The sequence below is a fragment of the Falco naumanni genome, chromosome 1 (genome assembly GCF_017639655.2).
Source record: "Falco naumanni isolate bFalNau1 chromosome 1, bFalNau1.pat, whole genome shotgun sequence".
In the NCBI taxonomy this organism is placed as follows: domain Eukaryota; kingdom Metazoa; phylum Chordata; class Aves; order Falconiformes; family Falconidae; genus Falco; species Falco naumanni.
The window spans coordinates 110,130,949-110,148,619 of NC_054054.1; the positions used below are offsets into that span (position 1 = coordinate 110,130,949).

Below are 17,671 nucleotides of genomic sequence, written 5' to 3' on the forward strand. Positions count from 1 at the left end.
CACAGCTCGGCAACACTATGGAGGAAGAAAGGCCAGGATTTGAAGCCGGCCTGGATGAATGGTGCTCCCAAAGCTACCCAGCCAAAGGCTCCCTTCCCTCCCGCAAACATGGGTTCTTTTTGATGTTCCTTATACAGCGGGCAAGAAGAGATAAATTAAAATTGAGAACCTAGAGAGGCCTTTGATCCTATTGCCTGGAAATATGTATAAGAATATTTTCTCCAGACGTACTTTTGCTATATATGGAAACCAAATGCTGACTAATCATATAAACCTTATGGTGCCTAAGCACAGCTGTAATCTGCAGCAGAACACTGTCACAACGGCAAAGGAAAATGTGGAAAACTAAGAAGTTAGCTGCGGTGCTGAGAAAGAGGAGAAAATGGTGATCAAAGGCACTGGAGGCCAGATTAGACAAGAGGGAGAGCTTCTAGCTGGTTAGCTTTTAAGATACAAGTGACATATTTATGACTTATTCTTGTATTACTGAACTTTAACAGTCCAAGTAATGATTATTCATTTTCCAAGTTTATAGAAAAATGACTCTATGCAAGACCTGCTGACTCAGGACAACGGTAATGGGATACAAAAGCCTGAATTTTCATTTATTGGTGCATAGATAGCACCAGTTGGTAGTGATAGAGCCGTTTAGAGCTGTTTATCAAGACATGCCATGAGTCTTTGTTGGGAACAGAAGAAGGGGAGGCGAGAGCCACAGCCTGCCCACTTGGCCTTATGTTTCAGGCACGCAGCTGGATGGGGTGTCAAGAGGAGCACGTACATGGCACCAGCACTCGCGGTGACTGCCAGGGACGGCACAGCTTGGCAGCAGCCGAGGGCAGCCTGGGCTTCACTGCTTGAGTGCGGCTGGGGAATACGAGGACTTCTGTTTCTATGGGTATTCCTTGTCCTCTGAAATGACACCAAAATAATGCAAAGAAACAGAATCGATTTCCCTTTAAAAGGACAAGGCATAGAGAATTTATACATTCTTAGAGTGATTTCAATTTATGGGAATGGGATTGTACTGATATCCCCAAACAACAAGATGGAATCTCTTGGAACTTTTTTTTTTTTTTTTTTTTAATACTCACATTCTTGGCTGCTAAGATTTTGTGCTGGAACTTTTATGTTCACAGAAGATAGTGGAAATACACAAACCCCTTTCACTACTGACTAAACAGCAGGAGAGGACATATAATATCAACAAATCTATTTACAAATGGGAGTAGCGTTTCTTAGTACATCAACTTCAAGGTAAACCTCTATAATTCTACTGTTTTATCTTTAAATCACTTTTTTTTTTAATCAAATCATATTCCTTTAGGATACACTAGTCAATGTGAGTGACCACAGCATTTAGGAATGTGACTCTACTGCATGTGTGAAAATCTAGTGGTCTTTCCCCAGTGTGGCTTGGAAGTCCACGTTATCTTGGTTACACCAGTCATCTAAAAAACATCTCACCGAGCCACACTGGCGTGTGACCACCTTACACTCACTTTCCAGTGGCATATTAAAGATATCACCTAACTACCAGCTAACTAACACAGAAAACTGTTATTAACTCTGAAATTTGAGAGTAAGGTGATACAGTAATACAGAGTACCCCAGTCAGCATTTATTACTGGAGTTCATCAGTCATTTACAGAGTCCCCAGTACAAGCAATGAGAGAAACACGAACTCCGAGAACAGCATCAGTGCTTGCTTTTCACTTAAAGCGCTCATCAGTATGGCACACCTACTCAATGCTTTCAATAGGTGTTAAAAATTCCTACGCTGTAACGCAGTAAATGCATTATGAACAGGCAAAGGCAAGTGGCTATAGTTTAGAAGCACAAAGGTGAGATAATGGCCTTCCACATCACTGAACTGTCAACCTCATTTAGCATAAAGCATGGCATCTGGAGATTTCAAATCATACAGCCGTTTAAAAATATATAGAATGTTAAATTAAATGACAAACACGAGACATGTCACCTTTTAGAAGCAGAAATGTAAAACCAAAGCATATGTTCTCCAACTGTATTTGCTTCAGGATCAGCAATATTTTTGTAACCTCATTAGTTTCTTGACTTGGTTTTAAACATGGAAGGATGGATACACAAATAAGTTATAGGTCCTCCATACGATATCCTCAATCGTAAGTCAATCTTTACTAGCAAAATAAATGAAGAACTCTGGATTTAACTCTTACGGAGAGTCTGGAAGGTGAAGACAATGAGAAAAAATTGCCGCAAGCTGTTAGGGATGAAATTTACTCTGTATTTTGAAGTCTGAATCTGAGAGTCACATGTAGATATCTAGTTTTCAAATCCACATCTACAAATAAATCCTGTGGCCTCTATGTGTGCTGAACTCTGACAAGCCCAGAAGTCCCACGTGGTTAGCACGCAGAAACAGGCCCACGCGCAGCCACCCTGATCGAGGGCCAGCCGATGTCTGCAGCAGTTTATCTGTCTCTGTGTGGCACTGAGCCTAAGCTAATAAACTGTAGTTGGCTCCACACAGAGCTAGCTCGGGTCTCAGCACTGTGGTCTTGTAACCCCTACGGTGGGACAGCACTGTGCTGAGCCGGCTGGGCAGCTCTGCAGGGAGCCGGCCCGTGGGTGGCACAGCCAGGGCCAAGGAGGTGACAAACCCCGCTCCCGAGCATCATTTGGACACATCTGCCCTGTGCTTCTGCTCTTCCACTACCCTCGGCAGCCCAGCTCGCTGGCCCCCTTGGAGAGGGAGGGCAGACTGCATGTGCACCCTCACCTGCACTAGAGGCTGCTACCCATCTGAGCTATCGCTGTACTTCAGTCACATTACATCACTTAAGAGCACACGGTCAGCACTTCATGGCATGCACAATCTTTCACTGAAGTGTTATTAAAAGGCTATAACTAGGTCAATAAAGCTGTATTTTATTTGTCCTCTCACAGCAATGTGGAAGTGGTGCCTGATGAGGACATTAAACAAAACATCATACCCAAAATTCAAATTATTTTTCAGCTAGCCACTATATAAGTGGATCTGTTACAAGTGGCCAGTTTAACATACAGCAGGGGAGTGCTGCGAAGTACTCATGTCAGGGTATTGCACCAGGCAGAGCTGGCTCCCCTCTATCCTGCCCTCCTCACCCCCTTATCAAAACTGATTTTATAGTGTGAAGAATATTTGATACTGCCTAACGATGAAAGTCCACTGAGCCCTGACCCAGAGCATCTTTAAGCACATGGTTGAGCATTTACCTGAAGATCAGTAAGGATGGCTTCTCTTTCTTTGCAGGCACTGTAGGACCAGCACAAACCAACTGCAGTGTAATTTTTTTTTTTTTTTTGCAAGCCAGATTCCCAAAGTTTCAGTCACAAGTTTCATTGGAGAGAAAGGAAAAGGCATCAGCAAAACTTTGAAATAAAATCATGTAATAGTGAAGCACTGCTTACAGTTTAGCTTATTGCGCATGAAAGTTTAAACTTTGCTTTCAACCTTGGTTTTCCAAACATTCTGTCATTCACCAGAGTTAAAAATAAGAGAAAGCAAGAATGAAATGTAAATGATTAAAATGCATGCATATGTTCTTTTGTAAAATACATAATGCTTCTGCAAGGCTTTCCCTCGTATTTTGGACACAAATCAAGGGGGAAATGGTTCGCTTATGATAGTGAATTTTTTATCTAACTTCAGTGGTAAAATGTACTTCCATGTAAGTGTTTCACTGCATACTGCTTGTTGCTGTTGGTTTGGTGTTTTTTAAAGCTTAACTAGAAACACCAAAACCAAAAGACTAATAAAAGACACTGTTTTCTTCTCCAAATTCTTTCATGGCAACTTTCTGTTTTTTTAAAAAAATCCACTAGCAACACAAACAACCTCATAGATGATCTACAGTCATTTAGTGAATTTGACATTCAATCACAAATAAGTTCTGAGGATGTTATGCTTACTTTTAAAATGTATTTTAAATGACAGTCAAACAGTACAGCACACGGTGATTTGCTCAGCATACAATGCTGTAAACAATATAGGTGAAAGTCTGAAGAGGTACTTTTTCAATTAATGGAAATTGTCCTGGTAGCAAAGAGCTAGCAAGATTCTTACTACAACACTGGCTTCTATTGTTTTTTTACAGCAAGGTGAAAATACATACATATACCTGCCTAGAGGCTTCCTTTCCCATAGTAGCATAGTCAGGACCTTCTGAAGGGTCCTAACATTAAAAGAGGCTACAAATTACAGTTTCCAGTTCCTATTCTGCCCTACTTACATCAACGGTACCATAACTTGGAGCAAAGGATAAGTAATGCAAAAGACAATGACGGAGCTGGTTACCAAAACTAATGCTCAAACCCAACCAGATACACACAAGCAAGCATTTGGTTTCTGTGCCAAAGCCTTGCAAATTCTATGATTAATCCAGCAATACAGGTGGGCTGTGCACAGCCAGGGCCAGCTGCATCTGGGACAAACGCCCAGGCAAGCAAGCGTGTGTAGGTCCCGCGCTTCGAGCAGATGTGAGCTCAAGGGAAAGCAGCTGTGCTGGACACCCCTATAGGTATTCTACACAGCACGCCCGGCACAGGAGGCACAAAGGGCTGCCCGCTGTTGGAGGGAAACAGCAGGCAAGAGAGACTTGGCAAGCCTGGGATTTCAGAAGAGGAGGGCCTGCATCCCACTTGACCTGGGGACAGGGGATTTTTGATAGGACTATTACAATCAGAGTTTATAAAATATATTTGGAAAGGCCTTCGTGTTGGTTTTGGGATAGCATACGAAGGCCCCAGGAATCCACTCTGAGGCCTTAAATCTGCAGCCAAACCCCAGCAAACCCATATGTTAGTCATACTACCACCTTTTTCTTTTCCCCGTTCTTGCTCCGTTTTAAAGGACCACGCCCTGCACATAAACGCAAGAGAGGCTCATATAGCACTTCTCTTACCTGGAGAAACCCTGTGCTAATGATGTGAGTAATCCCAAATCTGCTTTCTGTCATTTACTGATTTCAACCTGCTTGTTTTCACCTTTCCAAGGGCAACAGCACAGGAAGGTTTATGTACACAAAGCACTTAGCTTTCTGTGCTCCCCCTAAGACTCTGCATTCTTTTTGGAAGGAGGCAAGTCTCAGGCAGGCTGTCCCCAGCAGCGGTCAAGACTGTAAGAGATCTCCTATTTGCAGAGCGCCCACAGCTGGAGGCACAGCCAGCAACTCCGTACTTGCTCACAAGAACCAGCTGAGGAGGAAGATGGTGATGAACAGGGGCTCCTTTCACCCCGCGCTCCCCTTCCCAGCTCACCAGTGCTTGCTGGCACCAGCTTTGGCTTTTTGCAGCACTCCGCCCATAGCTAGAGTACTAACCGGTACCCAGTTTAGCTTTGGTTGTAATAAAAAGTGAAAGCAATGCAAGCAGCAGATAAAGCACTATTAAAAAACTGGCTGGGGTCATGCCAGGAATGGAGTCCAAGGCAGGGGGAGGAGCCAAGACAACTGCAAACTGATGGGTATTTCACAGTATGGGATAATTAAGAAAACCAAAATATTTTCCATCTGTTTTTTTACCCCTTACGTCATTGAAGCAATAAAATATATACAAGTAAGTACCAACAGACTATAGTTCAACTTAGATATAAATATTTATTTCCAGCTGAGAACATCCTTACTTCAGCAAGGAGAAGACAGAGTGAGAAGGCTGTGATTGTAATCACACCCACGAAGTATTAAACTCCACCTTAAAACAGATCAAATGCCTAGCTCATTTATCGTGCCAAATAGCTCAGTTTTATATGGCATATACCTAAACCCACACTTCTGTTCAGTCGTCTATATTAATACTCCAATGAACAATAGCTAAAACCTGCCAATTTTGGATTAACAATGGTGAAAATAGGTGCATATGCTGACATCCACTAAAAAAAACCACAAACAGCCACATGTGCAGACTTGAAGTTCTTTTTTAAAGCTGTTTCAGTACAGATACAGACTGTGCAGAGTCTTTCCACCACAAGCAGTGGACTGGACCAGATGAGCTCTGAAATGAGACATTAAACCTGTGGTAATTGACCAAAGAACAATTTGTTGTGGCTCTGGAAATAGTAAGCCTCGATCATTTCAATTATTACATAGTAAAGTATTATCTATACAAAAAAAAAAAAACCAAACAAAAAAACCCCACAACAAACCAAAACCAAAAAAACCCCCTTATCTGTAGTATGAGGAAGTACGAGCAAGAGGAAAATTAGCAATTCACATTGAAAGTAATTTCTGGTATGATACTGGTGGCCAGCTCACATGCTGCACAGCTGAGAGCTCTACGGCTGTACCCTAAATCAGCAGCTCATCAACTCCCTCCTCAGTTTCTCCTTCCTTTTTGTGCGTTTTGATTTAAATTGCAGCACTGTTATCTCATTACTTGGAAAAAAGCAAGAATTACAAACAAGCCACCATACTTTAAAAACTATTTCTGCCATCTAACAAAGATGGGACTAGACAAAAAAAATAATATTCAGGATTCAGTACGAAACTAGGAGACTTTGCCTAGCAGCTGCTACAACACTTCCAACAGTCCTTGAAAAACCAAACCCAAAAAACATTCTTCAGACACTGCTTCATGCCTGGTTTTACACCTACAGATTCAATTGCTCTGAAGAGGCCATCACAACCTATAGTATTCAGGTAGTTGCTGTGCTCTAGGGACATGGACATCAAGCCTCTACAGGTATTTCACGGGCAGGAGGAAGCTGAGAGACAAAAGGAAGAGTCTGCAGAGCCCTGAGGACAACGGCTGATGTTCTGGAACAGTTCCTGAAAGCAAGGGAGGACATGTTGGAGGATCTCAAGAGGATCAGAACCAGCAAGCAATCCTGGTCATTAAAAACCTAGCATCTGACAGAGACTGTAGCGCAGAGCGGAGGAGATACACTTGCAACAAGAAATAATGAAGCGTATTTAGAGGTTTTTCAAAGCAAACAGTAAGCAAACACTTCAAAGGATAGACTAATTTAGTGAAATAATTAAATAAAAATGTCTGTTCTAAAACTGCAAAACTGAAAAGCTTTCCCTGAAACAATACTGACTAAAATGCATTTGCAGATGGATGTTCAAATACTCTTCAATTGTGCATCTAATAATTTTGAGAACACTTCAAACGCTCTTGATTAATAGATGAGTTTAGAATACATTACAAACTTACAAAAATATCAAGATTTGTAAAACTATTCCTTTAAGCACTGTATATAATGAGCAGAAATGTCAATGAGCATGCTTCTTTGCAGATACTGAATGGTGTGTTGTTTCTGTGCAATCTATAAAAACACAAGTACAGACACTGAGGTTTCTGGATCTCTTGTAAGTTTAACAGTAGCTAGGAGCTCTTAGATCTCAAGCTATAATAAATATTGTATCCTACAGGAGCCCATCGGGAATCTCAGCTCATGTGTTGTTCCACAGAAGATTGTGGTGTCAGATATGATTAGAATCAGCACTTTCCACTTATTCAGAGCTTTAAAGCTACCTACACAGAACATTAACAACTGTTAATGAAAGACAAGCAAGGGGTACATAAGACAATCTTACATTCAGAATGAGTTTGTGTTAGCTACAGATATGCAAAATACCTATTGCAAATTTTCTGTTTGCTTATGGGAAAAAAATCCAAGGCATTTATATATTTGGACCAGACCATGCTCTAGCACACTGCTATTTCTCGGCTGACAAACCGTTACATGAACTGAAGGTGGCTTCCCCCGCTGAAAGTTAGTATGCAACACTTCGGCAATTAAGACACTCCACCGCCTGCATTAATGGACCACTGGTACATGCGTCAAGCAGGTTGTGTGACATGAGAACAACTGTCTTCGAGCGGCAGTGGACTGCACCAGCGGCCAGTAACACGGCCCCTGGAGGGCTCGCTGCAGCTCGCCTTCACGTACAAAGAAAAACCCCACTACCTGTATTTGGTTATGTCGGTTAGATCAAAGTTAGGCTTTCATGTAGCTATGGCATCAGCATGGAAATTGCTGGGTTTCTTGTTTGTCAAAGTCCCCTGTGAACTATCAAAAATCACATTGGCAAGATGAACAAGATAATCAGCCTTTGGGGAATTAAGCACCTTGAAGTTTGAAGTCAAATTCAACCTAACGTAGCTGCATCTAGAAAAATGTTGATTTTCAATTGCATCTATGAAACTAACTTGCACATTGCACGATTTTTTGAAGCTGATACTCATCTATGTGTCAAAGCGCAACCACCTTAGAAGCGATTGTTTCAATTACTATGAGCCTCCTCAGCTAAAGCAAAGGCAAACCGGCATGGCGAACAACAGTCTCCTCTGTCACTAACAGAGTATCAGCTACCATACATACTACACCATGCTGCGCAGAACAAGTTCCCATCTCCTGAACTAAATGACTAACACACCCACAACCATCACAGGGAGGCAAAAACAAATGACTATATAAAGATTCTGCTGCCTTTCAGTCACTGTTCCCATGCTTGTCCTCTCCAGTATACTTCCCCTGCCTACAGAAAACACCCACCAGTGTTTCAAGACATTAATGCTACTCCATGTACCCCTGCAGCTGAGTCTTTTCCCAAGCCAGGCACTGATCCAGCAGCAAAGTGCCCAGTCAGTAGTGTCAGGTCATTTTAATTTCTCTTCGTATTTCCACAGTCTATAGGGCATAGCTGTTTCTAAATGTAATCATGTATACTGCACTGGCATCTTGGAGCCTGTTGAAGTCAGTTCTGTCTTAAGGCTCTCTTCAAAAATCATCAGAAAACATTTTCTCAAATTAGATTAAATAAATCAAGTTGAAAAAATGCTAAGTAGCAGAATTTTGTATTATGCAGCTCAGGTGCGCACACACATTTGTCAATGTGGACAAATAGGATGGAGAGGGGATGAACACATGCAAACACATGCTACTGCACTGAGAAAACAAAAATACCTGATACATCCCACATGATATCACTATTCTAGGAAAAACACATACAATGTTTTCCAGATAAGTAACCTAATACGTGTTTTAAATGGGTCTGATATTAACAGAAATGGCTCACAAGTTATTCCAGGAAAAAAACATAAGTTAAACTCGTTGAAATTGAAGCTGACAGAACGCAGAAGTACCAAGCATGCAGCGCTGAGTACACAGTTTTGCTGTTACTAAACAGGTGATGCCCTCTAAGAACCGCTTGTTATAGGGCCATTGTTAAAAACTCTCAGTTGCTGCAAAGAATAGACCAAGGGCCAAATCTCTTGGCTTCAAAGCTCAGCATTATACTCAAAGGATCTGAGTGCAATCTCTATCTGCAACAACAAACTACCTTTATACCATCCAGGTAATTACAGGTTCGGGTCAAGGACTCCAGACCATATTGATTACATCTCTCTGCAACAAGGACCCTCCAGCGCTGCCCGGCTCCACTCAAGCACAAGAACGGCAGCTCAAGTATCCGTGACGCCAGGCCTCCCTGGCCCTACCAGCGCCCGTAACGGGAGACCAGCCACCGCTCAGCCCTGTCAGTTATTGCCTGTGGCAGTAAGGACAGCCTGGGAATTCATAATGTTGGTGACTTCATCTGCCAGCTGCATTCACACATCTTTACTACCTGAATAACTGATCTCCACTACTCCAAGGCAGCACTTTCTGGTGTACAGCATTTGGGAATAAATATTTGATTGTGCATACAACAGAAAAGAGCTCAGATGGTTTAAGGTGTGACAGCAGAAGTGTTTATTAAATTCCACGAGAGAGCATTGCTGGACAGTAAGAATTTGTCCCATGGTCCCTATCTCACAGGTGTGGTGAAGAACAATAAAAGATCCTTCACAGGCATAGGGGAGGGAGGGAGGGGAGGCAAACTACCTCCCCCACAAAACCCGAGTACAATTCTTCTGTTCATTAATCCCTCTGCAGGCAACAAGCTATCTGTCCATGACCAGCCAGTTGCACACAAAAGAAAGGGAAGTACTAAATTACAAGCCGATTTTAAGTGGGCATTGATTGAAGCAACCAGAACAGAGCTCAGTATTATCAGTTTCATACAACAGTAATAAACAATTTTCATTAAAAAATGATGCGCGCATCCCTAAGCGGCACAGCACATGCCACGTTTTAGGTAAGAACATAAGGGTTCCCCCCTGCCCCATGCACAATCAAAGAGGAAAAAATGGCTCAGGATCTTTTTCTTCTACAACTTAGTTTTATTCATTAAAATCCTTCCCACTCTAACTTCTCTATTTGTCCTAAGCAACAAACGGAGATCTCCCCTGAGCAGGAAAGGAAAAGGTTGATGCAAAACAGAGATCAGACTTCTTTGTCTATGTTCTCCCACTCTGCTAGCAATGCAACAAAATCTTTATTTCACTGATGGGCAAGTGTCAAAAACCTCTTTGTATGAGGGAATAAACAGGGCTTTTCATAAACACGCACACAGATGGACACACTTTTTTTTTTAAAAAAAAAAAACTAAGCAGGATTGAATTAACAGCTATGACTGAGCATACCTGAGTACCTGAGCCCTACAACACATTTGTTACAGTTTAAGGGAAATGCTTGCCCTTACAGACTCAATACAGCTGTGATCAAATTTACTGTGATTAGGAACTGCTGCAAAATCCTTTCTCTAGAGGTTTTCTGTTTCTGAAAGTTCTGAGTTGTTTTTTCCATACAGATATCCTAACCTTCTTATACCCTTCAATTTCTGTATTATTATTAGTAGAGTTCTATCTGGTCATAGCTGGTTTTTTCAGGTATATACATATATGACATGCATCATTCATCCACAGGTTATAGTATAAAAATTCAAAAAGGTGCCTGGAAATACTCAATTACATGTCTAGCCTATGGTGATAGTTTCTAGATTAGTCTCCATTGTTCTGTAGGTATCCTCAGCTACAGAAATTCATATCTAACGCTCAACATGTCAAAGTAAGGAAGAGCATTCAATGTGTACAGGTAATGGAAAGTTTTCAAGCTGTGCCCATAGAGTTGTCTTCCAAAACACTGCCAGGTCATTCAGCGACAAATATATTTTTTGTTGCTCTACAGATTTCTGTCTCAGGGTCCAATGGTTTAGGTTGTCTAAAGAGTGTGACCTTCAGCTGCAGCATCTCCTGCAGACAGGGCACTTGTAAGGTTTCTCCTTCATCTCTAGTGTCTAATAAAGTCTTACATGGAACCTGACTTACTAAGATGTACCCCACCTCTGCTGAACCCAAAACACCCAGCCGACAGCCTCGGCACTTCTTCGGGAATGATGGACACAGAGACACACATGCACCTGCTTGCTACACACAGTGTGCATTTTCTATGCGTACAGCAGTGGTTATTTTGCTGCATTATCATCAAAGGCTTCCTGCTTTCTAAAGATTTAAACTCGGTGTAGTCCCTTTAACATTTCTAACTGCCAATCTGGAATAGCATCTGGAATTACAGTGCATTTAATCCTTGAGGGTATATTCTCTCTATGATGCTATGATGCACATGCCTAGAATATGTGCATTGAGGGACAAACGTCCAGTAGCTTTAGGTGACTACATTTGTGCAAACTTTCCCTAAAGATCTGACTTAAAACCCAACAACCACAAAACCCCAAAACAAACAAAAAAAACCCACCCCACAAAAGAACCCAGAGAAGAGTATCTTAGGAGAATTTTAAGTCAAGATAACCACATTAAAATATGCATTTTTTAAACTTATCCAAGTAATCTTTACAGATACAGCCATCCACCTTGAAAAAGCCATTGCAAATTTTCACTATTCATAACAGTATTAGAATTTTGTATTTTTTAAATGAAGGTTTTTGCAAATGATCTTGCCAGAGAGTATTGTAATTTGTATACCATAGTTCTGCAGAAATGTGAAAATCATGATAAAGATAATTACACAAATTTCTCATCAAACACAACAACAGAGTTGTCACCAACAGGGGAGAAGGAAGGAAGCTATCAAGAACGGCAGAAGAATAATGGAAGATGATAAACATGTACTTGAAATCATTTGATAGAAATAACAAGCGATGGAGTTAGATAAGAGGAGGCGCCACGCTGGTGGTATCTCTGAGCAACAGGCAATCAAACAGCCAGATAAGCATCTTCATAAAGTGCAACAGACTTGAATGCATGGGTCATAACTGAAGAATCACTTCCTGGTTCAGTTTAGGCAGTAAAAATTTATGACCTACTTAAAAATCCTTAAAACCTAAAAATGTATCTTCCAATAAATTTGTTTTCCATAAAGAATGTAAGCCATATAGGGCAAGCCTTAGTAATAGCAGGAAATGAGAATACTTACAGTAGTGGACTATAACACAAAAAAATGCAGTGTCATACATCAAAAATAAACCCTGTAGATTCAAAGGTGAGATTAATGCCATTTTCTGCACATCTTTAAAGGTGAGAAGAGCTGAAAGCGAGTAAAAGTACTCCTCTTCCCTTTGCTGGGCTTCGTCACAACAGCAAGAGATTTCAAAAGACAGTGTATGTTTTTTGCTTGTGTCTCCTCTACTCTGCAGCAGAATTCACACCCCTATACCATCACACATAATCTGGCATAGCTACCCTAAATCTGGACCAAGAATTTCTGCATGGGAAAGGACAGGGATTGGGCAATATGCAAACCACAAATAGATGGTAAAGTCCCTGAATCAAAACTCAATTCATTTCAAACTCTCAGGCAGTGAAGTTAAATAAAGTACTGCTATCAGCATGTCCCTAACAAAACCCATGTATTGTTTGTAAAAAACTTATGAGGTGTTATAACAAAACTGAGTCACTGCTGTACAGTAAATATATTTTCAGTGTCATAACAATGTATGCAATTGACTTTGGCAATTTTAATACGGACACACATGTTAAAGGCATTACCAATAGAGCTTCATCACATTCACATGAGCCATTTCACATTAAGGCCCCATCCACACTTCAGGAAAGGCTGTTTAGCATAGAACAGGTACAGCCCTATGTGTTTTGCTGCTTCTATTGTAGATGGAGTAACACCATTTTAGAACGCATTATGGTTACACTTCAGAATTGTTATATATCCCTGCTATAGGTAATGGCACTGCTCTGTTCATACCCAAGAGAAAAAAAAACATCCCCATCCTGATAACCCATATCTCTATCTGTATCAGCTGGCATTGCCACGTTGATAGTGAGGAAGAGCTATGCCATTAATCACTCTGGATCTGAAGTGTCAGATGCACAGACAGAAGCACTCCTACGATTCAAGCTTGTAAGCTTTCGGGGTAATAGGCATATATGAACTAGTAAAAAAAAATAATAATCAGAACTGATGCCTTTATGTTTTCTTCTGTATAAAAAATTTATTTTAAAAATTACTTTGTCATGTAGTAAACCAAATAAAATTCCTTTTAAACAACCAGCATCAAATGTTTGTCTAAACTCAAGGTGAATTAATTTAACAAATTTTAAATATTTGGAAATGGAATTTATAATGAAAATCCTCAATATCAAAACTAAATATAGTTATTATTGAGCTCAGTTATAAACATATCTAAGGAATATCCTGTAATACCCAAATACATTAATTTGGCAAACAATGCAGTACCTTGGACTCTGAATTTATATCAATAGCAAACAGAGCCTGGAACAGGAGCTTTTAACTCCCTTTAAAACAACCTTCAGAAACCAGTTTCTGTATGTGTTACAGTCTCTTTTTACAGTTTAACCTCAATCCAATCAGCAGCCTCCAGGGATTTTCAAATCGCTAAAGATTAAAATCCTCTCTGACTTGACTGTTTGACTAATGCTGTGTGTTTAATAATTCTACTTGTGAGAGATTTTATTTGACAAAATCCTGCTGTGTGAACCCTTCAGACACTATACAGCTGTACTAGAATATAAAGCTCTGCTGTCCTTGTTTCTTTATACAGACACCACCCCACCACTAAGAGGGAAAAAAAAAAAAGGCCTCATAGTCATATATTACTATGTTGATAAACATAATCACTGTAATATTAAATTTACACACTCTTTCAGAGCGGACTAGTGAAAATGTGCCTATTACACAAACATTAGCTAAACTATCCTGTTGTCCTGACTGTTCACAGAAATCAATTACACTTATGATTACATTTCAATGAAAGCTATTTTATAAATGAGATGGAACCATAATATTCTACACTTTAGGCATTCATTAATAAGAGCATTTCAATGTTAGTATTTGCAAATGTTCTACTTTTTAGTTCAGGCAGTTCTTAGCATTCTATAGCTCATGTTAAACTTAATGTAAATATTGTGTTCATATCTCACCACAATGCTGTGACTTCAGATTTGAGTGGTAAGAGGAAAAAAAAGACATCATTAAGGTAGCTTTCAGTAAGTATTTGTATAAGATAGCACTAACCCTATTGTGCAGCTGAAAATCACAATATCCTTTTAAGTATAAGGTAATGGTTAGTAAACATGTTACAACAAAAAAAGACAAGATTGCTGAATGGCACGAACATCAAAGAAAACATGAAATCAACATGTTTCTACCTGAAGTAGCATCGATCACTGTTGAAACTCCTCTGCGATCAGAAACTGGACGTGGTGACCCCGGCATACTAACAGGTTCTGAACGAACTGGCTGAATCCTAAATAGTAAGTTATAGTTAACACCTGTGTCAAAACCGTTGCTCAGAAGGGCTCTAATTAAAGCACAAACCTGAATCACCTGAACCAATTAAGCAACTGTTTATTTTTAAATCAGGCAACCTTTGAAAAACTTTTATATTCCTTTGCTTTGTGGAGCCAAAACCTGGATAATCCACCCAGAGACAGATTGAGAGTCTACACAGAGTAAAGATCCCCAAAGTCTCTCTCAGCAAGCCTGGAAGGCGAAAGCTCGCCCTACCCTTACTGGTTACAAAGCTTCTATCGCCCTCCAGAACAGCAGCATTTTCTTCGTCAGTTTAGGAGAAAAGACACATTTGTAATTGTCTATTCCTTTTGTAATATATATCTGTATTATTTTTTAAAAAAAATCTGCTTTCTTTCTGCATATGTATACATATATACAGTTTAAAAAAATTAATGTATTTGAGAGCTACATCCTTACTTATGGTGGATATAAGTGGGAGCAATTACATGCAAGGAGAAATCACACATTTCAAACCCATGTCTTTTCAGTCCAAGGACAATCTGCCCAGTTTTAATGGGATTAGTCATTTTATCCACCTCTCTTGTTTTACTCATAAGAATTTCAGACAAAAGTCCCAAGCAATCCAAGTCCATACCACAGAACTTTGGACTTCAAATCACATGCAGAGTCAGAAGCATGGAAACTTCTTGAGGGGTTACTGGACAGGACACAGAAACACATGGTGCATAAAGCGCTTCTACAAAATCACTAGCTATCAGTAAATATAAACCCACATTTACCTTCGCTCTCCTCCTTTCCCTTCCCCAGGCCCATCCCCTGCCAACTATTCCAAATCAGCTAATGCCCAAACCCAGATGAATTAAATACATGAAAAAAGAATTACAAGGAAGGAAGCAAAGGAATGGAAAAAACCAAAACAAAATAGGGAGGGGAAAAACATTCCAGAAGTTCACTTACTGTTCCAACACACTGACCACTTCACAGTCAGCGTCTAAATCTATGGCATAAAGCTCCCACTCATGTCTGAGAAAATGAATTCATTAAGCAATGCAGAAACTACGAAAGCCAAGCTGAGGCTGAGCAAGGCCACCAGACTTTGTACTGTCTTTTACTGTCATTTACACAAGAAGGGGCAGCAGAAAGGAATCTGAGCTGCCTGGCTTGGATGAACTGTTACTGCTGTTGAGTCACACGCTCTTCTAAGACTTTCATCTGGACAAGCTTGATGAAAGCTATTACACGTTGTACACAGATGGCCTCATTTAGGCATGAGGCGAGTTATTCACACAACAAATGTGAAACAGCTTGGAAATTGATCTTATTTTTACCTGAGACTGTTGAGATCAAGATCATCTGTATCAAAGTCCAGAAGAGGCTGTGGGGTGTCACTTGGACCGTGCGACTGCAGCACTGAGGAACTGGATGAGATGACGGTAGTTTGGCCTGAGGGATGGATCGTTTTGAACTGGAACTGTGGGCCCATCCACAGGCGTCGATGAGGCCCGGTGTGAGTCACTATTTCGACCTGTGGGAAGGGAATGTGGGGAAATGCTCAACGGAAAAGTGCAACTTAATATAATGAATGGTTCCTTCTCTACACTGAACCCCCAGAATCCTGCTGTTCTCAAGGAAAAAAAACGTGTTTTGTTCCACCAGTTGGGAGGAATGCTGAACAAGGGAAAATTCAGAAGTCCTTGCTAGAGAAAGGATGCTCCAGCCAAAGCCAAGAGCTTCTTGCAGAGCCTTGAAAGCCTGTGAACCACCAGCCTGAGGACACTGCACCCCAGTTCTTCAGCTGTTCTGAAGACTGACCCTGCATCCCGGCTCTCACTTCACATCAGCCTGTTCATTCCTTCCCTCGCCATCATGAAACGCACTACGAGTCACACGCTAAAAGCTACCCTTGTGGTGTAACAAACGGGGGAACACCCTTGGGTCTGTGTCTGCATGGAGCAGACAGAGGACCTGAAAGCCTGCCTCCCCAGATAACCTCCATCCTGACCAGGTCAAGGGATGTGTGTTTAAAAACCAAGCTGTTACAGCTTTGTAAAGTTCACACATTAAACAGGGCTGCTTCACATGTATACAGTGTGAACTGTACTTCAAATCAAAGCTCATAATGACTGTTGGCATATCCAAGCATACCGCTGGCAGAGACCATCTTGCCGGAAAGCAAGGAGGTTTGTAACAGAGCGCAAGGTGAAGTGCGATGTGAGACACTGCGCAGCCCAGGTCACGCTCCTTACTATGCAGATGGAATATAAACACACACGTGCAACATGTGGAGTTTAGAATGGCAGACACACACACACACATATTGATTTAACCAAAATTCCAACAACTCAAACAGAGGTACGGGTGTTTACTTGCAATAAACAACCACATACATATAACTTAATAGGTATATATGAGATATTTACTGTATTTATATTTATGTATGGATATACACAGAGACACAGAAGCTTCACAGTTCCCTGCCTACCTCTAAAAGGCACAGAGAACACTATTTGTTAGACCCACCACCTGTAATCTCAAATATTCTGATTTTCCTCAAGGTATTTACTTCCAGTAACAGTCTAGATCTGAACTTTTGAAAAATAAGTTATTTCAGTAATTGAAGCATCCAAAATATTCTTAAAATTTCTTTTCACACCATACTGATGAGTAGCAATTCTGGCAAACTCTTAAATAAGCCATCTGCCATGAAAATTTAAGATGCTAAAATTGCTGGAAACTCACATGATCAGGAAAATTTGGCCTTGTAAATAAAAGGTAAATGAAAGTTTAAGTCTTCTGTAACACAATTTTAAAAATCAAAAGGAGCCTTTAAAGATCAGAAAAGGTAAATACGAAATGAAAATATTAAGCTCTGGTAAACTCACTCTTCTACGGCGACAAAAATAGACTATTAAATTACTACCAATTTCTGCTAAAACAATGATCAGCTCCACAGCAAAACTGTAATTTCGTGAGGAAATTCACAAAAATATATTTTTGAATATATATGACATAGGTGTGTACTAGTAGCAATTCTTAACCCTTTAAGAAGCAATTTTAAACACTGGGTAATGTTCTAAGCTC

At 40.5% G+C, this 17,671-nt stretch overlaps 1 protein-coding gene across 10 annotated transcripts in view; it reads right to left on the reverse strand.

The window, feature by feature from the left end:
- BCAS3 (BCAS3 microtubule associated cell migration factor) overlaps positions 1–17,671 on the reverse strand; it is a 369,883-nt gene that overhangs the window by 180,033 nt on the left and 172,179 nt on the right. For all 10 annotated transcript variants that reach the window (XM_040618651.1, XM_040618679.1, XM_040618660.1 and 7 more), the window contains 2 exons: positions 15,919–16,115; positions 14,485–14,582 (listed from right to left, as the gene is read on the reverse strand). In XM_040618651.1, coding sequence (XP_040474585.1) covers positions 14,485–14,582; positions 15,919–16,115 — 295 coding nt within the window. The remainder of the gene's footprint in view (positions 1–14,484; positions 14,583–15,918; positions 16,116–17,671) is intronic.